This window comes from Cimex lectularius, unplaced genomic scaffold (assembly GCF_000648675.2).
Source record: "Cimex lectularius strain Harlan isolate CLEC.00 unplaced genomic scaffold, Clec_2.1 scaffold11, whole genome shotgun sequence".
In the NCBI taxonomy this organism is placed as follows: domain Eukaryota; kingdom Metazoa; phylum Arthropoda; class Insecta; order Hemiptera; family Cimicidae; genus Cimex; species Cimex lectularius.
The window spans coordinates 353,759-377,912 of record NW_019392673.1 but is presented as its reverse complement, the minus strand read 5'-3'; the positions used below and the strand labels follow the sequence as shown (position 1 = coordinate 377,912).

Sequence of the window (24,154 nt, the reverse complement as noted above, 5' to 3'; positions counted from 1 at the left end):
AAAGGCTTATTTCATGTTAAATATCAACCCGGAGATTTACATAACAAAGAAATTATGATTCAAACAGGAATAAATAATTTCTAATTATATCGCAAAACCCATTGGACAATGGCTTAAATTAAAAATTAATATCGGCAGCCAAATAAATAGAGAGATGAACAACTGTAATAAGAGCGAAGAAGAGAAAGAAATGGACGAAAGACGAAATGAGAGAAAAGGAGCGTGAAGATAAATATAGATTGAAACAAGGATAGATAGAGAAAGAAAGAGAGAGAGAGTGAGGAGTGAGTGAGAGTGAGCGAGAGAGTCAGAGAGGGAGAGAGAGACACGCACACACTCACACAAAGAGAAATAGTTAGATAGAGAGATAGGTAGGTAGGTAGAGATACAGATAGAGATATAGATATATAGAGGGGGCGAGAGAGAGAGAGCTAGAGAGTGCTAGAGAGAGAGAGAGAGAGGGAGAGAGAGAGACACACACACACAAAGAGAAATAGTTATATAGAGAGATAGATTGAGAGGGGGAGGGAGGGAGGGAGGGAGGGAGAGAAAGAGGAAGAAAAAGAGAGAGAAAGAGAGAGGGAGGGAGGGAGAGAAAGAGGAAGAAAGAGGGAGAGAAAGAGAGAGAGAGAGAGAGAGAGGGAGAGAGAGAGAGAGTGAGAGAGAGGGAGAGAGAGAGATTTCAAATCAAACTCTTTATTTATATAACTAAGGGGAGAAATTGAGAGTGAGCCAGAGAGGAAGACTATGTGGAAGATCTACAGAAAGGTAGAAAAGAGTTAAAAGATAAAGCATGTTCTGATAAAGATACAGGTCGTAAATCATTAACTTAAAGTTTTGACTCGAAGCATATTGCTTCACAATAAAGAAAACGGTTCAAATTCAGCGAGGTGTAAATTTCTTTCATAAAATTGAAAAGAACGGGAAAACATTTATTACAGCTATTTAGATGTTAAAAAATTACATGTTTTTAAATTTCATTTTAAACCATATGAATAATAAATTACCCCCGGTACTTTTTATCGAGAAATGGGGTGAAAGCCGAGGTGCGGTCTTAAAATTTGATTATTTTGAACGACTGGCTTAAGAAAATACATTCCAGTTGCTTTTTTCAAAAGATCCAAGACGTGTAGTAACATTTTCGAAATAACACTCTTGCAATTTATTTATAAGACCCTTTTATAGGAAAAGAAATTACTTGGTTTTTCTACAACCCTGGGAAATACATTGCGTGAGAAAAAGAAAACAACACGATCATTTTGGGTAAAGACAAACAGGAGGGGTCGATAACACATACCAATTTCACCGAGGTATCCTTCATGAATCAGATCTATCACGATTTTCTATAGGAAAGAAAGTAAAAAAAAAAAAATACTGTTTTGAAAGGAAATCTCTATGTTGTCCGATTGTTTGATATTTTGGTGAAATTACTGGTGGCAAACCGCTCGATCCAGCCCAGAGGGGGAACGGGCTGAAAGTGAGCGTGAGATTTGCATAATTCACCTTGCCTCTTGACCTCTCCCTGCTAACTTTTATTGTTTCCGACAGTTAATATTTCAGTTGCAGAAAAATAATTTATTTGCCGCTCTATTCTCAAAAAATGATTTCTTATTCTCTCGAGAGTCGCCGCTTGACCCGTACAACCTTCCTGATTGTCCATTTCTTAAAAAAAAAATTAGGAAATAAAACTAAAATATTACATTATCTTTAATCAACATTAAGCATGTGTCGTCATTTTTCATATTTCACACTCGTCATTCAATATCTCGCATATTATTTATCACACTGCATTATCTTTAAACTTAACTAAAATAAAAACTGAATACCAATTGAAATAATTTTGCATGAGTATAAAGTTTAACAATAAACCGATCATATATCAAGTCATCAACACGATCAATAAATCAATAAAGTATAATCGGCTAGAAAAAAGAAAAATAAACAGGCACGAAAGATATCCACTTTTTCTTTAAATGCATTTAAAGCTAAATAGCAAACAATTTGTTGACGTAAGCAAGCAAAAAATTGTTTACAGCACAGCTTACTTTGCTTAACACGTTTTATTGTTGCTTAACCGATACTTACAAAGCCACATAGATTGACGACACGTTTGACGCACGAAATTCGTTAAAATGAAAACGACATTACCTTCACATACTTATAAACCTGACGTGAGATGTGAAATTAGTATGCGCTGAGTTTTCTTACTTAGAATAATCACCAAATACAATTAATTGGTACATCGAATTAAACGTTACGAAATTCAAGTACGCCATGAGTTTAAATTCATGTAGTCTACGAGTTTCTTTCTCATCGATAACAGCAGTATCATCACCAAACTCAAGTATGCGATTTGCTTTTCTTGGTCACGGCAGAATCGCCTTCACATTTAAGTATACCATGAGTTTCTTTTCGAGAACTTCATTATATTCATTAAATTCAAGTACGCGATAAGTAGTTTTTCAGGAAAACTGCATTATCGTCGCCAAAATGAAATTTGAGATGAATTGTCTCCTCGACCGCTACACTACCACCACCTGCTTTAACCAATACTTCGATCTCAAACAATATCGTCACCAAATTCAAGTATGCGATGGGTTTTTTTCTTGGTCACGATAGAATCGCCTTCACATTTAAGTATACCATGAGTTTTCTTTTCGAGAACTTCAGTATGTCATTAAATTCAAGTACGCGATAAGTAGTTTTTCAGGAAAACTGCATTATCGTCGACAAAATTAAATTTTTGATGAATTGTCTCCTTGACCGCTACACTGTCACCACCTGCTTTAACCAGTACTTCGATCTCAAACAGTATCGTCACTAAATTCAAGTATAACATGAGTTGTTTCTCTAATATTGCATGGCCGTCACCAAATTCAAATATTCTATGCGTTTTTTGTTTAATCACAGGAGTATCGACACCAAATTCAAGTATGTGATGAATTTGTTTTTGCTCACTGCTAGATCGATTTAAAATTAAAGTTTAAAAAATCCATTCGAGCACGGCAGAATAGTCACCAAATTTAAGTTTGTGATGAGTATTATTTCACAAACGTATGCCATGAATTTTTCTTCGGGCACTGCAATATAGTCGCTAAATTAAACTGTACATAATAGTTATTTTCTCGATAACATTATTGGGGGGCATCGGTGGCCGCAACGGTTTAGACGTTGACACGGCGCTCATCACTGTAAGGTAAAGGTCCCGGGTTCGAATCCAGGGGCCCTGCATTCGAACCCGACATACTTACAAATGGGCTTTTTTTCAAAAACACCGGCACCCCGAGGGTTGATATAACCTCTGCTGTTGCGAACCCTCATAAAAAGAACATTATTGTCGTCAAAATCAAGTATGCAGTGAATTTTTGTTTATCACATCAGGATCGCCTTCAAATTCAAATCTGCCAAGAATTTTCTTTTTCAAGCACTGCATTATTGTCAATAAAATATATTTATTTTTTCAAGAACTGCAGTAAAGTAAAAAAAAATCAAGTATGCCATAAGTTTTTGTTCGAGCACTGCAGTATAGATACAAAATAACAGTATATGTACTATGATTTTCTTTCTCGATAACATTATTATCACCAAAATCAGGTATACGATAAAATTTTTCTCGTGCAATGCAGTGTTATCACGAAAATTAAGTATGCATTAAGTTTTTATCATAGCAGGAACACCTAATTGAAATCTGCCATGAGGTTTCTCTTCGAGCACTGTCATATAGTGTCTAAATTCAAATACGCGACGAATATTTTTCCTCGAGAACTCCATTATTGTCAACAAAATCAAATATGCGATTAAATTTTTTCCCAAGAACTGCAGTAAAGTAAACAAAACAAGTATGCCATGAGTTTTGTTCGAGCACTGCGGTAAAGTCTCTAAATTCAAATACGCGTAGAATATTTTCCCTGGAGAACTGCATTACTATTAACAATTTGAAATATGCGATGAAATATTTTCTCAAGAACTGCAGTAAAATAAAAAAATCAAGTATGCCATAAGTTTTTGTTCGAGCACTGCAGTATAGTTACAAAATTACAGTATATGTACTATGAGTTTCTTTGTCGATAACATTATCAGGTATACGATGAAATTTTTCTCGTGCACTGCAGTGTTATCACGAAAATTAAGTATGCATTAAGTTTTTATCATAGCTGGAACACCTAATTCAAATCTGCCATGAGGTTTCTCTTCGAGCACTGCCATATAGTCTCTAAATTCAAATACGCGACGAATATTTTTCCTCGGGAACTGCATTATTGTCAACAAAATCAATTATGCGATGAAATATTTTTTCAAGAACTGCAGTAAAATAAAAAAATCAAGTATGCCATGAGTTTTGTTCGAGCACTGCAGTATAGTCTCTAAATTGAAGTATACATACTATGAGTTTCTTTCTCGATACAGCATTATCGTCACCAAAATCAAGTGTATGACGTGTTTTTGCTTAATCACAGCTGGATCGCCGTAAAATTCAATTATACCATCAGGTTTTTTCGCGAGAAATGCAGTATAGTCTGCAAATTCAAGTATGCGATCAGTTTTTCTCCTAGAGAACTGCAGTTTAGTCTGCAAATTCAATTATGCTATGAATACAATACTATGAACTAGTATGAAATCAGCTTTTTCGAGAACTGCAGCATTGCTATTAAATTTAAGTATTTAATCAGTGTTTTTTCTCTGAATTCAACTGTACCAACAGTTTTTCTCTTCGGGAACTGCATTCTTGCGACCAAATGCAAATATGTCTAGCCGAGTATTACTGTATAATCACCAAATTGACGTATCAAATTTGTTGTTGTTGTAGCGGATGCTGTATCGTCACTAAATTTAAGTATGCCATGAGATTCCCTCTTCATAACATCAGAATCGTCACCAGATTCAAATATTCTAGAGCACTACAGTATAATAACAAAATTCAAGTTTGCTATGTGCTTTTATCTAGCGCTACAATATGTCACTCAATTCAATTATTTACAATGATTTTCTGCTTTGAGCACTGCAATATTTTCTCTTTTAATATTGAATAAGGATGGATAGATTTCCTCAAAAATTCATTGTGAAGCAAGTGAATCCGTGCAAAGATGCGCTTTTGATGTATCAAATAAGCCACCAAATTCAAAAACAAGTTTTCAAACGGTTTTCAATTTCAAACAAAGGGCAAAATTTTAGCAAAGTCCTACTGTCAATTAATTTCGTTAATGTACTGCTAATTTGTACTTTCAATAGGCGCAATTAAAAGGCCAGGAAATTATATAACCACGTGAGGGGAAGAAAATTCTAAAACTTTTGAATCAACCTATTTTGTTGTTCATCTTTCAATTATATTTAAAATGGACACTTGTTTTTATAATCGCAGTGAATTACATTTTATGTAAGTTTAATCGATTTAGACTAACATCAACACATCGATCGATAGTGTATCATTATATTTATATCAAGGGTTGATGTTCAAATTTCGAAGACATAAAATTTTCAAGTTCAACTTTGAATTTTATTATTACTTGATGCGTATGCATTTCGGTTCACAGGTCCCTCTCCAAGGCTTCTAGGGACTAGAATCATGCTCTCTCTTCTGTCAGTATGATTCTAGCCTCTAGAAGCACTGAAGAGTGACTTGTAGAACAGGCCGAATGCACAGGTATTAAGCGATATCTCAAGGCTGATTTTGGGAAATTTTATGTTTTTATGCGTTCAACATTTTAACACCAACCCTGTTCATAAAAAGAACTTAAAAACATAGAAGGAGAAAAAAGTCTTGTTAATTTTGTTCAAATAATCATTTTCTGAGGCAATTTTCCACTTTTTTTTAGAAAGCTTTTTTTATTTAATATTATTGTTAAGAAGCAATTTTCCAAGTTCCTTTTTGTTTTTTGAAAAAAAAAGGCATAATAATAAAAAGGGAAAATTCACAGTTTTTCTTTCATGCTGAACGAACATTGTAGAGGAAGGGCTAAAAATCATAACTAGTAAGAAGCAGGCATAAGCAATAAAACAAACAGTGTATAAAGTATATACAATTTATTATACCCAAACGTTGTGTAATGAATAATTCGACATTATTCTACCATAAACCCCTTATCTAATCGGTTTTCTATTTAACTACTCCGTGAAGTATTGGTCTCCTAGAGAAAGATACATCCAGAATTTTCTAATACGATCTTATTTAAGCTATGAAAATAAATGGTTCTCAATTTCTGAACACGAATATAAATTATTTTAAAGACATTTTCTAGGAGAGTTTGCCGGTCGTGGCTTAAAAGGCCAATCAAAACTCGCCGATTGGGAATATTAAGAAACCACCGAATGATAAGTAGGATCGCCATAACAGGCGCTGACTTTCCTATTTCCTGTTTCACCTTGTTTAATACCCACTGGGTCGTCGGCCTTTCAGAATCAAATGTTACGTTCGGGAAAGATGGATTATGAGGAGGTCCGCCTTGTCCCGCTGTTTGTCACTTTTAACCTTTACTGTTTGCCGAACACGAAGATAGTATAGAGGCGATATACTCAAGATGCCTAACAACTATGTCAAGCGAATAGAACTGTGAAGGCTAGAAAAGAAGAGACAAAATCAATTCAAATTGGCTGTTATTTTCTTCAATTCTACCATATGTAGCCTACTCAAACTGTAGATTATTTCAAGCAGAAAAATCTTAAAACAAGTTTAAATTTTATAACACAACGGATTCTAACATCTGCTTTTTAATTTCTAGACAATAATATTTATATAAAATTTTTATTGTTGAAAAAAAGTCGTAATAAAGGAAATGATATAGTGTGACTAATTATCTTCTATAAAAATAAGAAAATAACTTATAGAAATATGTTTTCTCCACTATCCTATAGCATTGAATATAAAATTATTGAGCGAAATGAAGTTGGTTTATTTTCGAGGATATAAACGCCGGACGATAACGTTTTGAGGCCAAAAAGCATTGGAAAGAAGTCTATCCTTGTACTCGGGTTCAACTGAAACTTTGAAATTCGCGTAGAATCCGTTCGGGTTCATGACTTCGCAAGTGAACTTACACTTTGGAATTTTCTTAAGTATGTACTTGGACACTAGGTCGGCGGGTGTGCCCTTTGCTATCCTCCCAACGCAGATCTCAACGCGTTTGCCGCTATCCAAGCCCTTCTTGTTCGACGACGAGGGCGATTTGACGACATTCGAGTTGCAAGGCTTTTCGGCCGCGGAAGAGTCAGCTGGTTCGTAGGAAGAGACGTTTGTAGGGAACACAGCCGGATCTTCGTGTTTTTCATACCTGGTCGACCTGGTGGTGTTGGAAGATTGTATTTCTGTCGTTCTAGACAATTCGCTGGAATGTTTGCTATCCTTTTCCGATTCTTTTGACGTCGGTTTGTCCAAACAAGGATCATCTGATTTAATAAAACATTTTGAAACATGTACTTTTGATACATGTTTTACATTATTCCATGGGTTTTTATTCACGTGTACACACGCCGTACAAACGTTACAATCTAAATTTTTCTGTTCATCTCGTTGCTCGACTTTATTTTCGATTTCTTCTTGCTTTGAGTTTTCGTCCGTTAACGGAGTGTTCGGTTTGCACGTGGGTGCTTCGCTCACGTGCGAAGATGCGATATGAGGAGATTCACAGTCCAGCGAATCATCGACGAGATCATCGTGGGACCGTTCCGCTTTGTTGACGTTTTTCTCGATCTTTTGCATTCTCTCGTTCATCTCCATTATCTTCTTTTTCAACGACTCGTTCTCTTCGCAGATCTGCTTCAACTGGATTTTGTCTTGAAGCAGGTGCGTTATCATCGCTTTTCGCAGCTCCTCGTTCTCCTCGCAGAGGTTTTTCATCTGCGATTTCTCTTGGAGCAGCTCCTTCATCAAAGTCGTCAGGACCAAGAGCACTTTCTGCGAATCTTTCTGGTCGGCGACCAGCATCGACAGGAGTACTTTGCTGTCGAGGTTGCTTATATCGCTTCGGTTATCTCCTGAAACCTTGTCGTCCGTCCAGACCGATGAACCCTTGAGGTTCTTTTCGGTGATCTCTTCCAGCTTCTGCTTGCATCGCGTACCTCTGCACTCTGGGCAGGTCCACCGAAAAGAAGAGACTATGTCGTTCAGATCTACGTTGAAGGTTTTTTCGGCGCAGGAGCTATGCCACGTCTTTTTACACGCCACGTTTTTGCACTTAATGCTCACGTCGTTTACCTTTATCATGGAGAGACAGCTTTCGCACTTTCGGTTTTTCGACCTCGCCATAGTTCCGTCAGAAAATTCTTCTACCTGAAAGCTAATTTGAATTCTATTTTCATATCTCCAAATTCACAACAGAAGGAGCTTTTTACATTAATGTAAAGTAAATTAAAATACATCATTGCAAGTTTCTAAACCAAGCTTTTCGTTTTTCTTTAGACCCGGCTTTATAACCATTGTAACATTTTTTTTTTTAATTTGAAATGATTTGATGAGTAAAATGTTTGAAAAGTTTCATAGGACCTACCATTCCATCTCCGTCATGCCCGATGTATGTAAAAATTCCTTTCCAATAACAAAATTTTGCGTTTACTTGCTCTAAACATATGATTTCATATTGTGAATAATATTGAAAACATACCTACAAAATTTGTAACAAGCGTGTAGCCAGAAATGGGATATTACCTGAAACAAAAAGAAATAACGAATAAGAAAACACATGAATAAATATAACATAATCTCCAAAATAAAAACAGTCGACATTAAAGTGCCATAAAGCTGAACTTGAAAATCGTACTTTTTCAATTCCCTTATCGATCTAATACCAATGTTTAATTGACAAACCTCAAATTGACCAACAAAAAGTGGTTTACCGATTAAAACTCATTTTATTTAAATAAACGTTTATTCTCCTACATTGCAGAATCATCACTAAATTCAAGTGAAGTTTTTCACCGTGTCCAGGCGTTTTCGGTTCTCGACCATTAAATCATAATAAAATATAATAATATAAATACAAAAATATAATTATAAAAATTTTCTGCCATTTCATATTTAAGTATCTGATGAGTTTTTCTCGAGCTCAAGCAGTATCATCATCAAATTGACATTACGATGAGGTTTTTTCTAGAGTTCGACCAGTATCTACACGAAATTCCAGTGTACGATAAGATTTTTTCTAACACTGCAGTATGATCACCAAATTTAAGCATGCGCTGAGTTTCTCTCGAACTCAAGCAGTATCATCATCAAACTGAAGTATGCGATGAGGTTTCTTCAGGAGTTCGACCAGTATCTCCACCAAATTTAACTATATAATAAGATTTTCTCTAGCACTGCACTATTATCACCAAATTTGAGTATGCGCTGATGCGCTAAGTATGAGCTGAACTCAAGCAGTCTCATCATCAAATTGACATATTCGATGAGGTTTTTCTAGAGTTCGACCAGTATCTACACGAAATACCAGTATACATTATGATTTTTTTTTAACACTGCAGTATGATCACCAAATTTGAGTATGCGATGTGTTTGTCTAGAGCTCAAGCAGTATCATCACCAAATTGATGTATGCGATCAAGTTTTTTCTGGAGCTCGACCAGTATATATATATTACACAGGGCGGGCGACCAGGACCCGAGGGGTTAAAAGCCTGAGTAGGCCCGTACCCCATCCCTAAAAGGTCCGGGACCTGGTCGGCTCACGAGTCCTGCATAAACCTATTGGACCTATTCACAAACCCAAGGATTGTGGACCATTTTATCCTGGGGAAAAATTGATGTATGCGATCAAGTTTTTTCTGGAGCTCGACCAGTATCTCCACCCTATTCTACTATACAATAAGACTTTCTCTGGCACTGCACTATTATCACCAAATTTAACCATGCGCTGAGTTTCTCTCGAACTCAAGCAGTCTCATCATCAAATTGACGTATGCGGTGAGATTTTTTCTAGAGTTCGACCACGAAATTCCAGTATACGATAGGATTTTCTTCTGCACTGCAGCATTATTGTCCATTTTAACATACGATGAGTTTTCCTCGAGGTCGATCAGTATCGTCAATAAACAACACTTTTATACAAAACCAGTACGACACCACACTTAGTGCCCTGAAAATGACCCGAATAAAGGTCGAAACGTCAGAAAAAAAATGAAAAAGGTCAGTTTTTCTCGAGCATAAAGTTACTTGCCTTTCATTTTTTACTTATAATAATATAGTAATATTATTATTACTTAGTATTAATAAATGTTAAATAAAAGAGGTTTACTGATTGTAATTAATTTGAATCTATTAAACTCTTATAACTTGAACGTTTGTTCTATCATGTACTAAAAGAAAAACCAAAATAAATCATAACTATCACAAGATTCAAGAGATGTATAATAAAATATTAAAGAAATGTTTCCGTTAGATTTTGATTATGTAATATGTACTTATAAAATAAATATATTTAGGTTTTTAAATTAATTAATTATTAGTGTTATTCATAAGCACTTTCTAGTTAGAGACGTGTAAAAGTTGCTAACATGATTTGTGTATGATAATTGGATCTTTAATTGATTGGTAATTACTTTTTTAAAAATCCATCTCATTTGATATATTGAAAAATGCGGTTTTTTAGAAACTTCCACCGCAAAATGAACCACCCTTGAACGTCATTCATTTGCAAAATGAATGCGAGAAGAAAGTGCGAATCGCGGGAAACGTACATGGGAACGTTAAAAGCGGCTCATTTCGGGTAATGCACGAATTCTCGATTCGATGAAGTATACTTCATTTTGTAACCAGTGCATCGGACGTGGTTACAAAGACGGAGAAGCGCGCTGAGGAATGTTACACGCTCTTCAACGCTTCCCTTCCGCCATATCATCCTCGACGCGATGGTCATAACGGTAAAACCATGCTTGGAATCTATAATTCCATCAATTTTCGATGAACAGCACGTCTTGAAATTTTCAACAAGGCGCATTTTTCCAGTCGATCGACTGTCTGTGTTAACCGAAAATGGCAGTTCTAGAATAAGATTCGGTACAGATATAATTATATCGATTATCGATTATTGATAACTGATCTTATTTAAAAACTAAGCCTCTAAGGACTCAATACTGTCTAATAATGCCATTCCTGGCGAACAATTTTTGCCTTACGGACGAAATATGGGGCATTCCTTCGTCACGGTGGATTCCATTACTTTTCACAGAAAAATTCGCTTGCAATCCAATAGAGAGGAAAGTATTAAAAGAACTCATCCAATCTTACAAATTGATCTCTAGGAGAAGTCTGCCTGCCTTTATAAGCGGTAGATTGAGGCTTTCCGGCTTTCCTAGTAATTTTTGCAAAAAAACTAATAATTATGATAGAGCTTTCAAATAGAAATGTTTAAATTTACATAGAAACTCAACCATCGACACATGTTTGAAAAAATAAAGAAGAAATTGATCTTTAAAGTGTTTTTGATTTCGGGCTTTATAAACTGGCGGTCGCCGGCTCTGCAGAGCTAAACCGCAATTATGTTGGTAAAATAATATGCGTTCCCGGTTGGTTACAAGTCGAGAAGCAGACTAACATTTAGACAATTGGCCGGAGGTTAAACGAAATAACTTTGTTTTCGCCTACAGACAAAAAGTCTTACTTATAGCGACCTTTACCAACAATGATACAGCAAAACGCCCAATGAGGCTGTATGTTAAGTTGACTTGTTCAAACAACAAACTGTGTTGACACATTTTTTCACTCTTGAGCTTTGAGATTGCTGACCCAGAATAGGGCATATTATCCAACTCACTTAATTCGTTGTCTAACTTAATTTCTTTTTAATGTATTGTCCGACTTATTTCAGGGCCCTCAGCAGCATTACGAACAACTGAAAAACAAAAACAGAAAAGAAAACCCTAGAGTTCTGCTAACGACAATTGTCGAAAGCGAGATCGTACGGTCAAACGAAAAACGAAACTAAAAGAAACTGTAAATTTATTGAATTTTTTAAAGACGAGTAAAACAGAGAGTACGCACTGCCATAGGGCAAATAGGAAGCACCATTTTTTCCAGAATACGCACTAGGTTTTCCACTTAAAATCTCGGCTTATCAATTCAGTAATCCGTTTCCCTATATCAATCATTTAAAAATAAAACAGGGACCGCGACATGATGATGTATAAAAACTTATCAATCTACATTTGTAATTTATGTTCTACTTCATTCATGTCTTGTTCGTAAGAAGAAACTGTTTTCACCGACAAAGCTAAATTATTTATCACTTCTCTGTTCTTATTAAAAAGAAAAACTTTTTGACTGGCCAGCAGAGATAAACAGCGAGAACATACGTAAGAGAGATCGAGGCACGATAAGGCATAAAAAATATCACCCTACATTTTTAATAGAATTTATGTTCTACCTCATTCATGTCTTGTTCGTCAGAAGAAATTGTTTTGACTGACAAAACTCAATTATTTATCAGTTCTCTATTTATTATGAAGAAGAAAGACTTTTCGACTGGCAAGCAGACATAAACAGCGAGAACATGCATACCCACCCTATATTAGATTAAAACAGGCTGAGGTAACAACACTATATTTGTCAGATTGTGTTGTTACCACAGTTTGTGTCAAAAATCAGCATTTTGTTCTCTTTCAGTCTGTTCGAGTGAATTATTGACAAAAAATGTTTCGACTGACAAGCAAAGATAAACACCGAAGGCATAAGGCCCCAGCATGCTACATTAAATTGTTTACAGAAACTCAAAAGTTTTTCTATTTCAGTATTTCATTTTTCTCAATTTAATTTCTTGTTGTATATTCTTGTTTACAATTAAAGGAGTACATTTCGACTTACAAGCGAGAACAAGCGGACCCTTCCATAATCATCCCTAATCAGATGCTATTAGACTATTATGAGACAAGTATTGTTCTGTTCTTTTCCCTCTTCTATTTTCGCCAAGAAATATTTGGTTAAGCTATTTCAAAGACAGGTAAAGACAAAACAACTTGGGTTTTTCTTTCTCTTTCTATCTGTTCTTGTAAGTTTTTGAGAAGAAAATGTTTCGGTAGAGAAGCTAAGATAAACAGCGAGAACAATTGAGCCCAGAAACTAATAGACTAAAAAATTTATAGGTATCATTTTAAATGCTTAAAATTGAAAATTTTATTATTTATTGTAGCTTGTTTCTTGTAGTAAGAAGAATACTTTTTTGACTTTCAAGCAAAGATAAAAAGCGAGGACCCTAACAGATACCACCCAATTAAAAAAAGTACATAAATTATTCTTAATTTCTAGTTTTCTATTGTGTTTATCGTTATAAAACAGTTTTGTTGACTGGCAAGGAAAGATAAACAGCGAGAACCTGCGGATCCAGCAGCCACTATAAGCTACAAATAGACTTCAAGTACTACCATATTTTTGACAGAAAATCAACAGTTTTTCAGTATTTTCTTGTTCATTATTAAGAAGAAGACATTTCGACCAACAAGAAAATATAAAAGCGAGAATAAGCGGACCCAGGCTCTAACAAATAAAACAAAAAAATAAATGCAACTACAGATGCCACACTAAATTGTTTATACAAAATAAATTTATGTTCATTACTCGTCGTCTATTTTAGTTTACTATTAAAAAGAACAGTTTTGTCGACTGTCATGCAGTGGGATCATAGCGAGAACATGCGAACCCATATTAGGCTGAAAGAGACTTCAAGCACTAAACTAAATTGTAAACAGCAATTCAGCGAGTTTTTTTCTCTATCAGTCTTTGCTGGTTTATTAATAGGAAGAGATTCTAATTTTCGTTTATTATTAGGAAGAATGCTATTTGAATAATTAAGAGAAACAGTGAGAATATGTGTTCCTACCAGATACTATTAGACTGAAGGTGAACAGAATATATTATTTTATTATTTTCTTACGATTCAGAAGCTTTTTGTTTCTCTTTCAGATTATTATTTTTTAATTACTAAAACGAATAGTTTTGGATTTGGAGACAAAAACAAGCAGCGAGGACATCCGGACCGAGCAGACACTATTATGCAGAAAAGCGACTTGAAGTTCTGCAGCCGACCGACAAGCATAAACCGCGACAACATACGGACCAAGACAACAGTCTAAATTTCTGTTAGTTTTCCCACTACTATTCTTATTATAATTTTCTTAAAAAATTTGACTTTTTTCTGAATGAAGGTTGAATAATCAATATTAACCAATTTACGATGTTTAGCTTAAAAAATTTACAAAAATCATTCTTTATATTTCGCCGGCCACTATGTACAAATGTAAAGGACCGTAATCTGACATTAATATTCCTAGCTGTATTTTGAAAAGAGTTATACAAAAGTACAGAAAGATGTTATTCGTCTAACAGCGTTCTTCTCCTTTCCGCGGCCTAGAATGGCGCAATTAATAACCATGACACGCAACGCCTTCTTGGGAATCTTCTATTTTCTCATACTTAAAACGACTAAGTAGCACGAGTAGAACATGTGAGATGTTTCAGTGCTTAATACTGAGCATAAAAGCCATTAGGAATTGCAAATTCATTATTTAAACCGTAGACGAATAATTGACCCCAGTACATTGTTCTTAATCGTCGTTTTTGACATAATATTTACATACTTTTTCAGCCGGAGTTTATTTTTATTGAGAAAGTAATATAAGCTCTTGACCCTACAAACAAAAAAGGCCTAATGAAGAGGATAGGAAAAAATAATTCACTTAATCTACATCTCAAGAAAATCTGCCCTTATACCGACACAGTGACCTGTACCTTACTTACAATTTGCAACTGATGAAATTGAAAATGTAGGCGTATTACCGTCATTATTTTGGTAGGCTATGTGTGTAATGCGTATACTTTCGATTTTCCTGCCCGGAGGTGCAAGATTCGCATTTGAGCGAACTATTTTCGCCGTTAAGCGCCCGTCTTATATCTCTGCCAAATCCTGTTTACTTTTCTCTCAAGAATGGTAGCTGTTCGTTTTATTTAGGGAAAAAGTATTGTTTTGCCAATTTTGACCGAAGTGGTGTTTAGACGTACGCGCTGATGAAAACCATTCGACTTTTCATTCCGAAGCTTCAACGCAGAATTCGGTGATTTTAAAATAAGAAATGCTGGAAAATTAATAAATTATACAATTCTCGACACAAAAATTACAGTACAGTTGAATTTGACGATCACAATGCTAGATTCGAGAAAAATCTCATCGTATATTCAAATTTAGTGATTATACCACAATACTCTAAAATTCACAACCTTGGTAACAAAACTGCAGATCTGGAAGAAAAAATCCCTTCGAATACTTGAACTAGTTAACGATACTCTTGTAAAGAAAAAACCTCATTGCATATTTGAATTTAGTGACTATACCCAAGTGCTACGATCAATATAAACATCGTCTGCTTGAATTTGAAGATTACGCTGCCTAACTAGAAGAATCCATCGCATACTTGAATTTGTTGATGATACTTGTGGATTGGAGAAAAAAACTCTCATAGCCTACTTGAATTTGGTGAAGACACTAATAGATTGGAGAGAAAAAACTCATCGTACACTTGAGTTTAGTGAGTATATCCAAGTGCTCCGATCAAGATAAACATCGTCTGCTTGAATTTGAAGATTACGCTGCCTAACTAGAAGACTGCATTTAGTGACTATACTACAGGACTCGAAGAAAAACCTTTTTGTATTCATGAATTTGGAGGTGTGACTGCTGAATTCAAGAAAAACTCAGTGGAATTTCGTGATACGGTACTGCAATGGCGAATATAAATCTCATCGCATTCTTACTTTTAAGGGAGCATAATGATCAAAAACTATCTGCCCAGTTTGTAGGGCAATGACGATCATATACGAATGTTTTTGTTTTTAGTATTTAATTTATGTTAGGGATTTCCCATTCCCTCACGGACCGTTTCGACACTATTCCAAACGTCTTAATTACATTTCCAGCCTGTGGGAAATCAGATCTAGCTTCGTGCTCTATTTTTGCACGAGGAGCCCGCCTGTCCGGTCTCCCAGTGCAGAACTAGCGGGTAAAGTGTTGGAATGTTGCCTTGACCTCGCCGTAGGGGCTACCGGGACATTCAGTCACAATCAATGCCTTAGATCTACGAGGTCTAGGAATTGGTTCGAAATCTATTTGTTGTGTGGTTGACGGATAGTAACTCTCCTGATTTACGAACTGTTTTTATGTAGCTCGCAAATGAAATCTAGAAGGTAGGGTACTTCAATCAACATTAGGGCGATTTAGCCTCGCTTTCCTTCCAAAGTCCAGGCCGTGAATCTACTTCTGGGCAGATCGCCAGAAATAGATGGAAGAAATAAATTCTCACTTTTGCTGCAACGTTACGCAATGAAGATAATTTCCCTGGGGAGTTTCAGCACAGCTCGAAAATTAAATGTTGACAATATACAGTGCGCAGCGGTTGGTACTGTATATAATTAGTGATTAGTCCATTTCATGTTTGGTCTGGTAGTACATGATCTCAAAATTGAAAATACATCATCATATTATTTTATTTAACTTAAAATCCCAGTGAATGGGATATTTTCCATAAAACCACGTCAGAGGAATTGTATTTGTATTGACTTCAAGCCTGAACGTTTTTCACTATATATTTTTTAATCTATTTTAGAATCATATTTTCTCTGCCTTATTTCACCTACCTAAATATATTATGTTTACTGTAAATTTAACGCGCGCATACTCACGTACAAACGCACGATCACGGACGTATGAACACAAGTACGTGGGAAGAAAGAAACAAAAAATAAATGGCTATTTGTTTTTCAATAATCCAGTTTAACCATGGGCAAAGACCCTATTAGAAGTTGGAAAATTGGCATACTGTAATGTTTAATAAATGAACTAAAATATAATCAGTTTGTTTAATCTAGGTAGAACCAACAAAACCTAATATGGCAGCAGTCACCAAGAGCGCAAACCAAATTTCTATAATAAATAATTAAATAGAAAACATTTACAAACGCAGACACAGTCTCGTTATTTATGCGAATTATAATTAAACATCATTGCATATGTGTGCGTGTGTGTGTGTGTGTGTGTGTGTGTGTGTGTGTGTGTGTGTGTGTGTGTGTGTGTGTGTGTGTGTGTGTGTGTGTGTGTGTGTGTGTGTGTGTGTGGCTGTGCGATACATTTAAATGTCTTTTAAAATATAATAGATAATCTGTATTATTTATCAATTAGGAAGAATTAATAATAGTTGGAACCAACAAAACCTAATATGGCAGCAATCATTAAGAGCACACACCAAATTTCTATAATAAATAATTAAATAGAAAACTTACAAACTTAGACACAGTCACGTTGTTTATGCGAATTATCATTAAAAATCATTCATGTTTGTGTATGTGTGTTGGGATGTGCTATATCTTTTAAAAGGTAATATATAATCCATATTATTTACCAATTGGCAAGAATTAATAATAGTTGGATAAATACATTGGTCGCCAAGAAATTTTACAAGGGTCTTATAACAGTGAGCTACTATTGATCATGAACTATTAGATGTTCCGAAGTTAGATTTTATTTTGGCCACATTGCCAATTTGTTTGTTTTCTCTTTAGTTGGGCGCTTACCTAGACGGATACCCCTTATCTCGGGTCTTTATGGTTTTTTGTGTTGTTTTTTGATGAGTATGGATTTAAGGAATTTCGGTCGATTGATGCGGTGGAAAGTTTTGGCTTTTCCTCCTTCGTTTTCAACGGGGGAACCGTCTAAGAAGAAGGGAGAGCAGTGGGAATTCCAGACAATTTAAGCGGAAACGTTGGTTAATTGCTAGTTATATCGTAGTGACGGGTCAACAAACAGGACTTTATATTTACTCAGTTTTATATTGCGTCTGAAGGTGACCAAAATTACTTTTTTGTCAGTGACAGATGAAGAACAGAAAATGAAAACCTTAAAGAATAAATCCATTACAGGTCATGGTCCGATTGACCAATTAACATTTTTCAATTAATTAATATTTATGAAATGTATTGGTCGAGATAAAATAATTAAACCGCCATTTCATTTGCCGCCGAGAATGAAATAGATTACACGCCATTTGAAAAATGGCAGAAAGGAGGAAAATTCGAGAGGTGAGGTTGAGATGGGAAGTTGGTGTCCGAGTGGATCGAGGTCACGACAGCTCAAGTTAAAGGGCAGCGGCGTATTTAGCCGAAGATCTTGGGTTCGAATCCCGCTCATGACACTGACTTTTTTATCTCGACGAAAACCTTTCATAAATATTAATTAATTGAAAAATGTTAACTGGTCATTCGGATCACGAACTGTAATGGATTTTATAATTAAACTGAAGTATATCTTCTCGAAAGCTCTCCGTGGCTTTTTGTGACTTTTTTATCACGACCAATACCTTTCATAAATATTATTTACCTTGAAGAATATTTAAAACGGATTTAAAAGACCGAGTTAAGGCGAGATTTAAAAGCCTTGAAAGTTGAGATTCCTTTCAATTTAATTTCAGCTTGAATTCGTTCATTAAATTTTTAGCAGTTGTTTGAAACCTTAGAAATTTTATTTAAAAAAAATTGAACAGTCAAAAGCAAACGGTTAATATGCACTTTGGTGGTATATTGGCGAAGGCAAGTTCAGTGAGGACACCTACTGCCCTGAACCATTTTGTAGTTTACCGAACTGCCAAAAACGCGGATCTGTTAGACAAAGGACATAATAATAAGTCCTCCGCTCAATGGGAATGTAGCCCGGGACAGAGGCATGCGAAAAAGTTTATCAAAGGACCATCGCAGAAAATAACGTGAGAACTACTAAATCTAGGACGTGCTAGGACAAGAATAATGTTTTGATTGCTGTATAAAGGAGGAGGCTGTATAAAGACTAGGAGTGGCAGAACCAAGCCTGTGAAGATATTGCCAAGAAGAAGAAACAGTGAAAAACATCCTCTGTTGGTGCGAAGGCCTATGTAGGCTTTTTAATCCTGGGGATGTAAAAGACAAGGGCTGAAGGATACACGCCCTTGAAAAAGCTTTGGGGTCAGGTAAAAAGCCTCGAGATTAACAAAGAGCACTAGATAAAAAACTGGAGATGCAAAAAAGACTAGTGGCGATGCACGGGGTCGTAAAGAGGGCGGCTCCTATATAATCTAATCTTAAGTATTATACACGATAACCGATAATTTCACCGGACTTCATCACTATCCGGGATTTTAAACGCCAGCTTTCTCACTGATGCAGATGAATTAAAAATTAATCAAAGCCGTTCACAATTTTTCATTTGATCACGATGTGAGCGTCGGATAAGCCAGGCCGGAACGCGAGGTCGTGAGCTTCGAAATCTCGGAACAAGTGTCCGATTAAGATCGTTATTCATGCTCTTGACGGGATAAGGGGTTTTAAAATGATATTCACGATCCCCCCATAGCCGAATTAATCGGAAAGAGAAACAATTAAATCACCTTAGTTTGACCTTTGTCCATGACCGAAGGTACTTAATACCCTAACGGTTTTTTGCAGTATAATAATGATGGTATTGAACCCTCTATAATGAGACATTTTTCATTTTAGACTATTTACAATACGATCTTTCTAGCGTGTTCTGTATTTGCTTTGCTTTAAAAGTTTGTTTTATCAGGTGGGAGAAGACGTGGCAGATTCAACAGGCCCGAACAGCACTTTGCGACAGAATAATAAATTACTTGAAGTCAGTTTCATACATCATGAACTTCCTTAAGCTCGCGTTTTAAACGCGCCCTTGTAAAATCCAGGAAGAACAATATGCAAAGTAAAAACATAACAGTTTACATTCTGAATAACATCGTTAATATTGTTAATAATCCCTTTTATTTACTGGTTCTGATTGACCAAATTACTTCTTTCAATTAATTATTCTTTGTATGCAAGGTCGTGGGTTCGAATCCCGCTCGTGACATTAACTTTTTCATTTCAACCAAGACCTTACAAACAAAGAATAATTAATTGTTAACAACGGTTTTATATTAACCTTCCGATAAGATTTTTTTATATATCTCCTATTAGTGTTTTATCGATATTTGTTAGTTCAGATTAAATCCCTAGCTACAATGTTATCCTATGAACTATCAGAACTACGAATCGTATAAGGATATTAGTGTAACAGGAAATACTTGTCAGTATTATGTTAAGGGGGGTTTTAATATACAAATAATATTTAGGTAAAAAAATATACAACAACGTCTTCGCGCATGTGGATCTTAATTAATGAAGGAAACTAAAAGTGGAAATAGGGCTTTAGTTATGAAAGTGTAGTAAACTATTAGCCTAATCTCAACATAATACAAACAAATTGTATATATAAGAATTTCAGCGATTCCCATTTTAAACCGAGATAGCAGAGAAAAGAGAGGAGAGGGAGAGATAGAGATAGATAGATAGATAGGTAGGTAGGTATAGAGATAGATAGTTAGATAAATAGATAGATAGATAGGTATAGAGATAGATAGATAGGTATAGAGATAGACAGATAGATAGAGAGAGAGAGATAGATAGATAGATAGATAGATAGATAGATAGATAGATAGATAGATAGATAGAGATAGAGATAGGGAGAGAGAGAGAGAGAGAGTATAGGGGTATAGGGAGAAGGAAAGAGATATATAAACAATGAGAGAGAGAGTATAGGGGTATAGGGAGAAGGAAAGAGATATATAAACAATGAGAGGGGATAAAGGAGATTGATTGATTGGTGGTTTTATTTATAGCCGCAGTTGTTAGATCCAACGACCGAGAAAGAGTGGAAATAGTAGTGAGAGGAGAGGTTTGGGAGAGATAGATGGATAGATGGATAGTTATATAAATAGATAGATGAATGGATAGATAGATATATAGATAGATAGACAGATAGATAAATAGATAGATAAATGGATAGATGGAGTGATAGATAGATGGATGGGTAGATGGATAGATAGATAGATAGATAGATAGAGAGAGAGAGAGAGAGAGAGAGAGAGAGTATAGGTAGAGATAGATTGTTTAGATATTTTACTTGTACGTCACTTAGTTAACAACTATGCAAATTTATACATTTAGTGGGTCTAACGATCCATTTATGAACATCAGAAAGCAAATACGATTTCTCCCCCGATCAGGTATAATAAAAAATAAAATAAAGCCGCAATAATTGAAATAATAGTTATTTTCCGTGTTTTAAAGAACGTTTTTCGTCCAATACTCCAACTCCGATCTTGCCCAATCCTGCGGGTTCATAAAAGGCAATGCGGTCACGATGGGAAAAAGGACGGACTACAACTATTCACTCCGTTCTTAGTATCTAGGACGGCTTAAGACGGCAAACGTACTATGAAATGAGAAACGGCCCATCGATTCCGACATCGATCTGGGTTAACCGCAACTGGGGTGATGATACTTGAAATACTTTCCACTTCTTTATTTCTTCTTCTTGCGACCTTTGAAAAAAAAAAGAGGAAGAAGGCACATGTTTGAACCGAACGGGCGTTTGGACACCCACCGGGTTCGTCGTGACGGTGAAAAAGAAAATGCCAAATCTTGAAATGTACATATGTACTAAGATACCATTGCTGATATTGTGTGATAAAGCTAAAGAAAATATAGTATAGTAATAATTGTTTCTATACTATTTGATTAATATAAGCAAAGATATAGTTTTCAAGATTTACCAGGTGTAAAAAAGAAGATTAAATAAAAAATTTTATATAAAAAAACTTAAATTACTTATATGTCTAGGCACACTCTTTTTCTTTATTCTCTCTCTCTCTCTCTCTCTCTCTCTCTCTCTCTCTCTCTCTCACTATTAATCTATCTATCTACCTCTCCCTATATCACTTTTTGTGACTAATTCACTCACTCACTCTCTCAATCACTTATACACTGAGAGGCAAAAGATGACCCTTCTTCATATTTTGAATTATCACTTCCCTCTCACTCACTCTCTCTCTCTCTCTCTCTCTCTCTCTCTCTCGCTCTCTCCATATCTATCTTTTTAATTGTTCGTCTAACTCCCTACCCAGCTTCCATCAATCAATCTGTCTACATATCTCTGTCTGTTGGCTGTATGTTTGTAGGTGTCTCTACCCGTCTTTTGGAGTACATGCGTATTTATGTTACATTACTAGTGAATGCTTTACTCATTCTAGAAAAAAATGTTTACGGCATGTTTATATATAATTTGGTTTGAAAAAATGTTCATTTTTTAATTTTTCAAAATGAATGAAAAAACTGTAATTATTGCTGTGTTTGAAAATAAAGTTTATATTTTCAAAAAATATACCGATAGATAAATGTCTACTGATTTTTCATACAATATACAACAAGAAACAGAAACGTCATACTCAGACATACGCTTGGTCCATGATCATCTGCCGAGTTCAAATTACTTCTTTCAATTAATTAATTTTTTATGTAAGGTTGTGGTTGAAATGAATAAGTTAGTGTAAGTTAGTGTCACGAGCGGGATTCGAACCCACGACCTTCGGCAATAAATTTATTATACTATTTATATATATAAAACGTAAACAATTGAATTGTTTTTAACAAAGTAATTTTATCAGAGATCAATCAAACAAATAAGTCATTTTTTCTTCTATAAATAACTAAATTTTATAATTATTACCCTTTTGTACCTGATGTAAAAAATACTCACATATATCATAAAAAATAAGAATAATTGTAAAATTACACGATTATGTAATATAATAAAGAAAATCGTATAAACATTAGCAGACGAATTATAGATAATAATGAGTCAAAATTGGAGTAGGAATTGAAAGGAGGTTAAATGAAACCATTTTAAAAATTGCAATTTTGAATAAAAATATCAATTATTCCATGCGGTTCTACAATAACTAATTAAAGGTAACCAATTTCCCAAACCATTAAGATATGTTAAAAGTTCCTCTCCTCATAAGTACTCTTATGAAAGGGTTTTACCCTGAACTCTTTAAGGCAGGGACACACCTGTATAAAATGATATACATTTTCAATATCTGGCATATTGCAAAGGAAACATAAATGCACTAGCTAATTTACATAATTAATTGGCAACGTCATTTTCGTAATTTATATTCTTTAAGTTAAAATTCAATTCTTTATAAATCCTGCCGGAGCGAGAATTCAAGGCTCTTGAAATACATTTTTCCCTAAAGGATTCTGTTATTTTACATTGTATAATTTTAAATCAGATTGCCACTATTTAGATTAATTAAATTAAAGTTAAAATCTAGATCTAATTCTGATATTATATTATTCAGTTGTGTTCACCAAAGTAAATTGCGAGGTATAATTTTAAATGTAACTGATTTAGGATATCTAGGTCTGGGTATAAAATTGTTTTGTAGATGTAAAAAAAATGAAGTTGAAGAGTATGAATATATTCTAAGCTAAGGTTCGTTTCCAAGTAGATTAAATATGCATGCGTATTAAATGGTAAATTAAAGAGTTTTTAATAAATAAAAAAAAAATTGGAATTTGCTCAATTCCTCATAATGCGAGGTGATTAGCTCTTTTCACCTCAAAGAAGCCAACGCCTCATACAAAAATGCCTTTTCTATACCGACTTCCTTCCCCTCCCCTTCAAAATACAACATATATAAACATAAAACAGCAATATCTCACTGGCACTCTCAACACGACACGCAAGAATGGCACAATTACACAGAAGACAAACACTTTGAGTGAGTAGAAATACTTTGATTGAATATAAAAAAATATATTTTGCATTGTATAAATTCACTTTTTTCCACATCCTACATGTATTTGTTAAATGTAAACAATGTTTGTAAATCCCAGGCCCTGAAGATGATCTCAATAAAGACCGAAACGTAGGCACGATAAAGAAAATGTTTTTCTGAAATCACACCAGACCGCATCTCACGATTTCTGAATAAATCCTCATAATGTTTGTATCGCTAAATTTGGACATCTTAACAATCTATAGATCAAAATCCCGAATAGTAAACGCCTATTTTTAATGTGTACGGATTGTTAATAAGATCATCCCAGACAGAATTCAGCCCGGCTTTAGCTTTCGACATTTTTTCCGGAAATATTTTATTAATGAGTGGGCTTGCGTAAACACTGCACCCAGATATTTATATTTATTAACTAATTAAATCTTCTGATCAGGAAGTTACCATTTTTCGGTTTTACTTGTTCGACTTTCGTTTCTGAATGCCGTTATAATTGAATTATTAATTCCAAGCCTCACAATATGCAGAAA

At 35.0% G+C, this 24,154-nt stretch overlaps 2 protein-coding genes across 4 annotated transcripts in view; both read right to left on the bottom strand.

The window, feature by feature from the left end:
- The window catches only part of LOC106669410 (cerebellar degeneration-related protein 2), a 93,013-nt gene that overhangs the window by 23,608 nt on the left and 45,251 nt on the right, over nucleotides 1-24,154 (bottom strand). The window lies entirely within an intron of this gene.
- LOC106669411 lies at nucleotides 6,864-11,135 on the bottom strand. Of its 2 annotated transcripts, XM_014398877.2 has the most exons (3): nucleotides 11,103-11,135; nucleotides 8,595-8,638; nucleotides 6,864-8,270 (listed from the first exon to the last, which is right to left on the bottom strand). In XM_014398877.2, the coding sequence occupies exons 1-3, from the start codon at nucleotides 11,118-11,120 to the stop codon at nucleotides 6,887-6,889; spliced, it is 1,446 nt and encodes a 481-aa protein (XP_014254363.1). In that variant the 5' UTR covers nucleotides 11,121-11,135; the 3' UTR covers nucleotides 6,864-6,886. The 2 variants fall into 2 exon arrangements, with proteins under 2 accessions (XP_014254363.1, XP_014254364.1); XM_014398878.1 differs by lacking the exon at nucleotides 11,103-11,135 and having other exon boundaries at nucleotides 8,481-8,656.

Bases quoted from the DNA above. Each gene is read 5' to 3' on its own strand.
- LOC106669411 (XM_014398877.2), bottom strand. The intron at 8,271-8,594 runs GTATGTTTTCAA...AATTCAAATTAG, and splicing joins GCTTGTTACAAATTTTGTAG to CTTTCAGGTAGAAGAATTTT.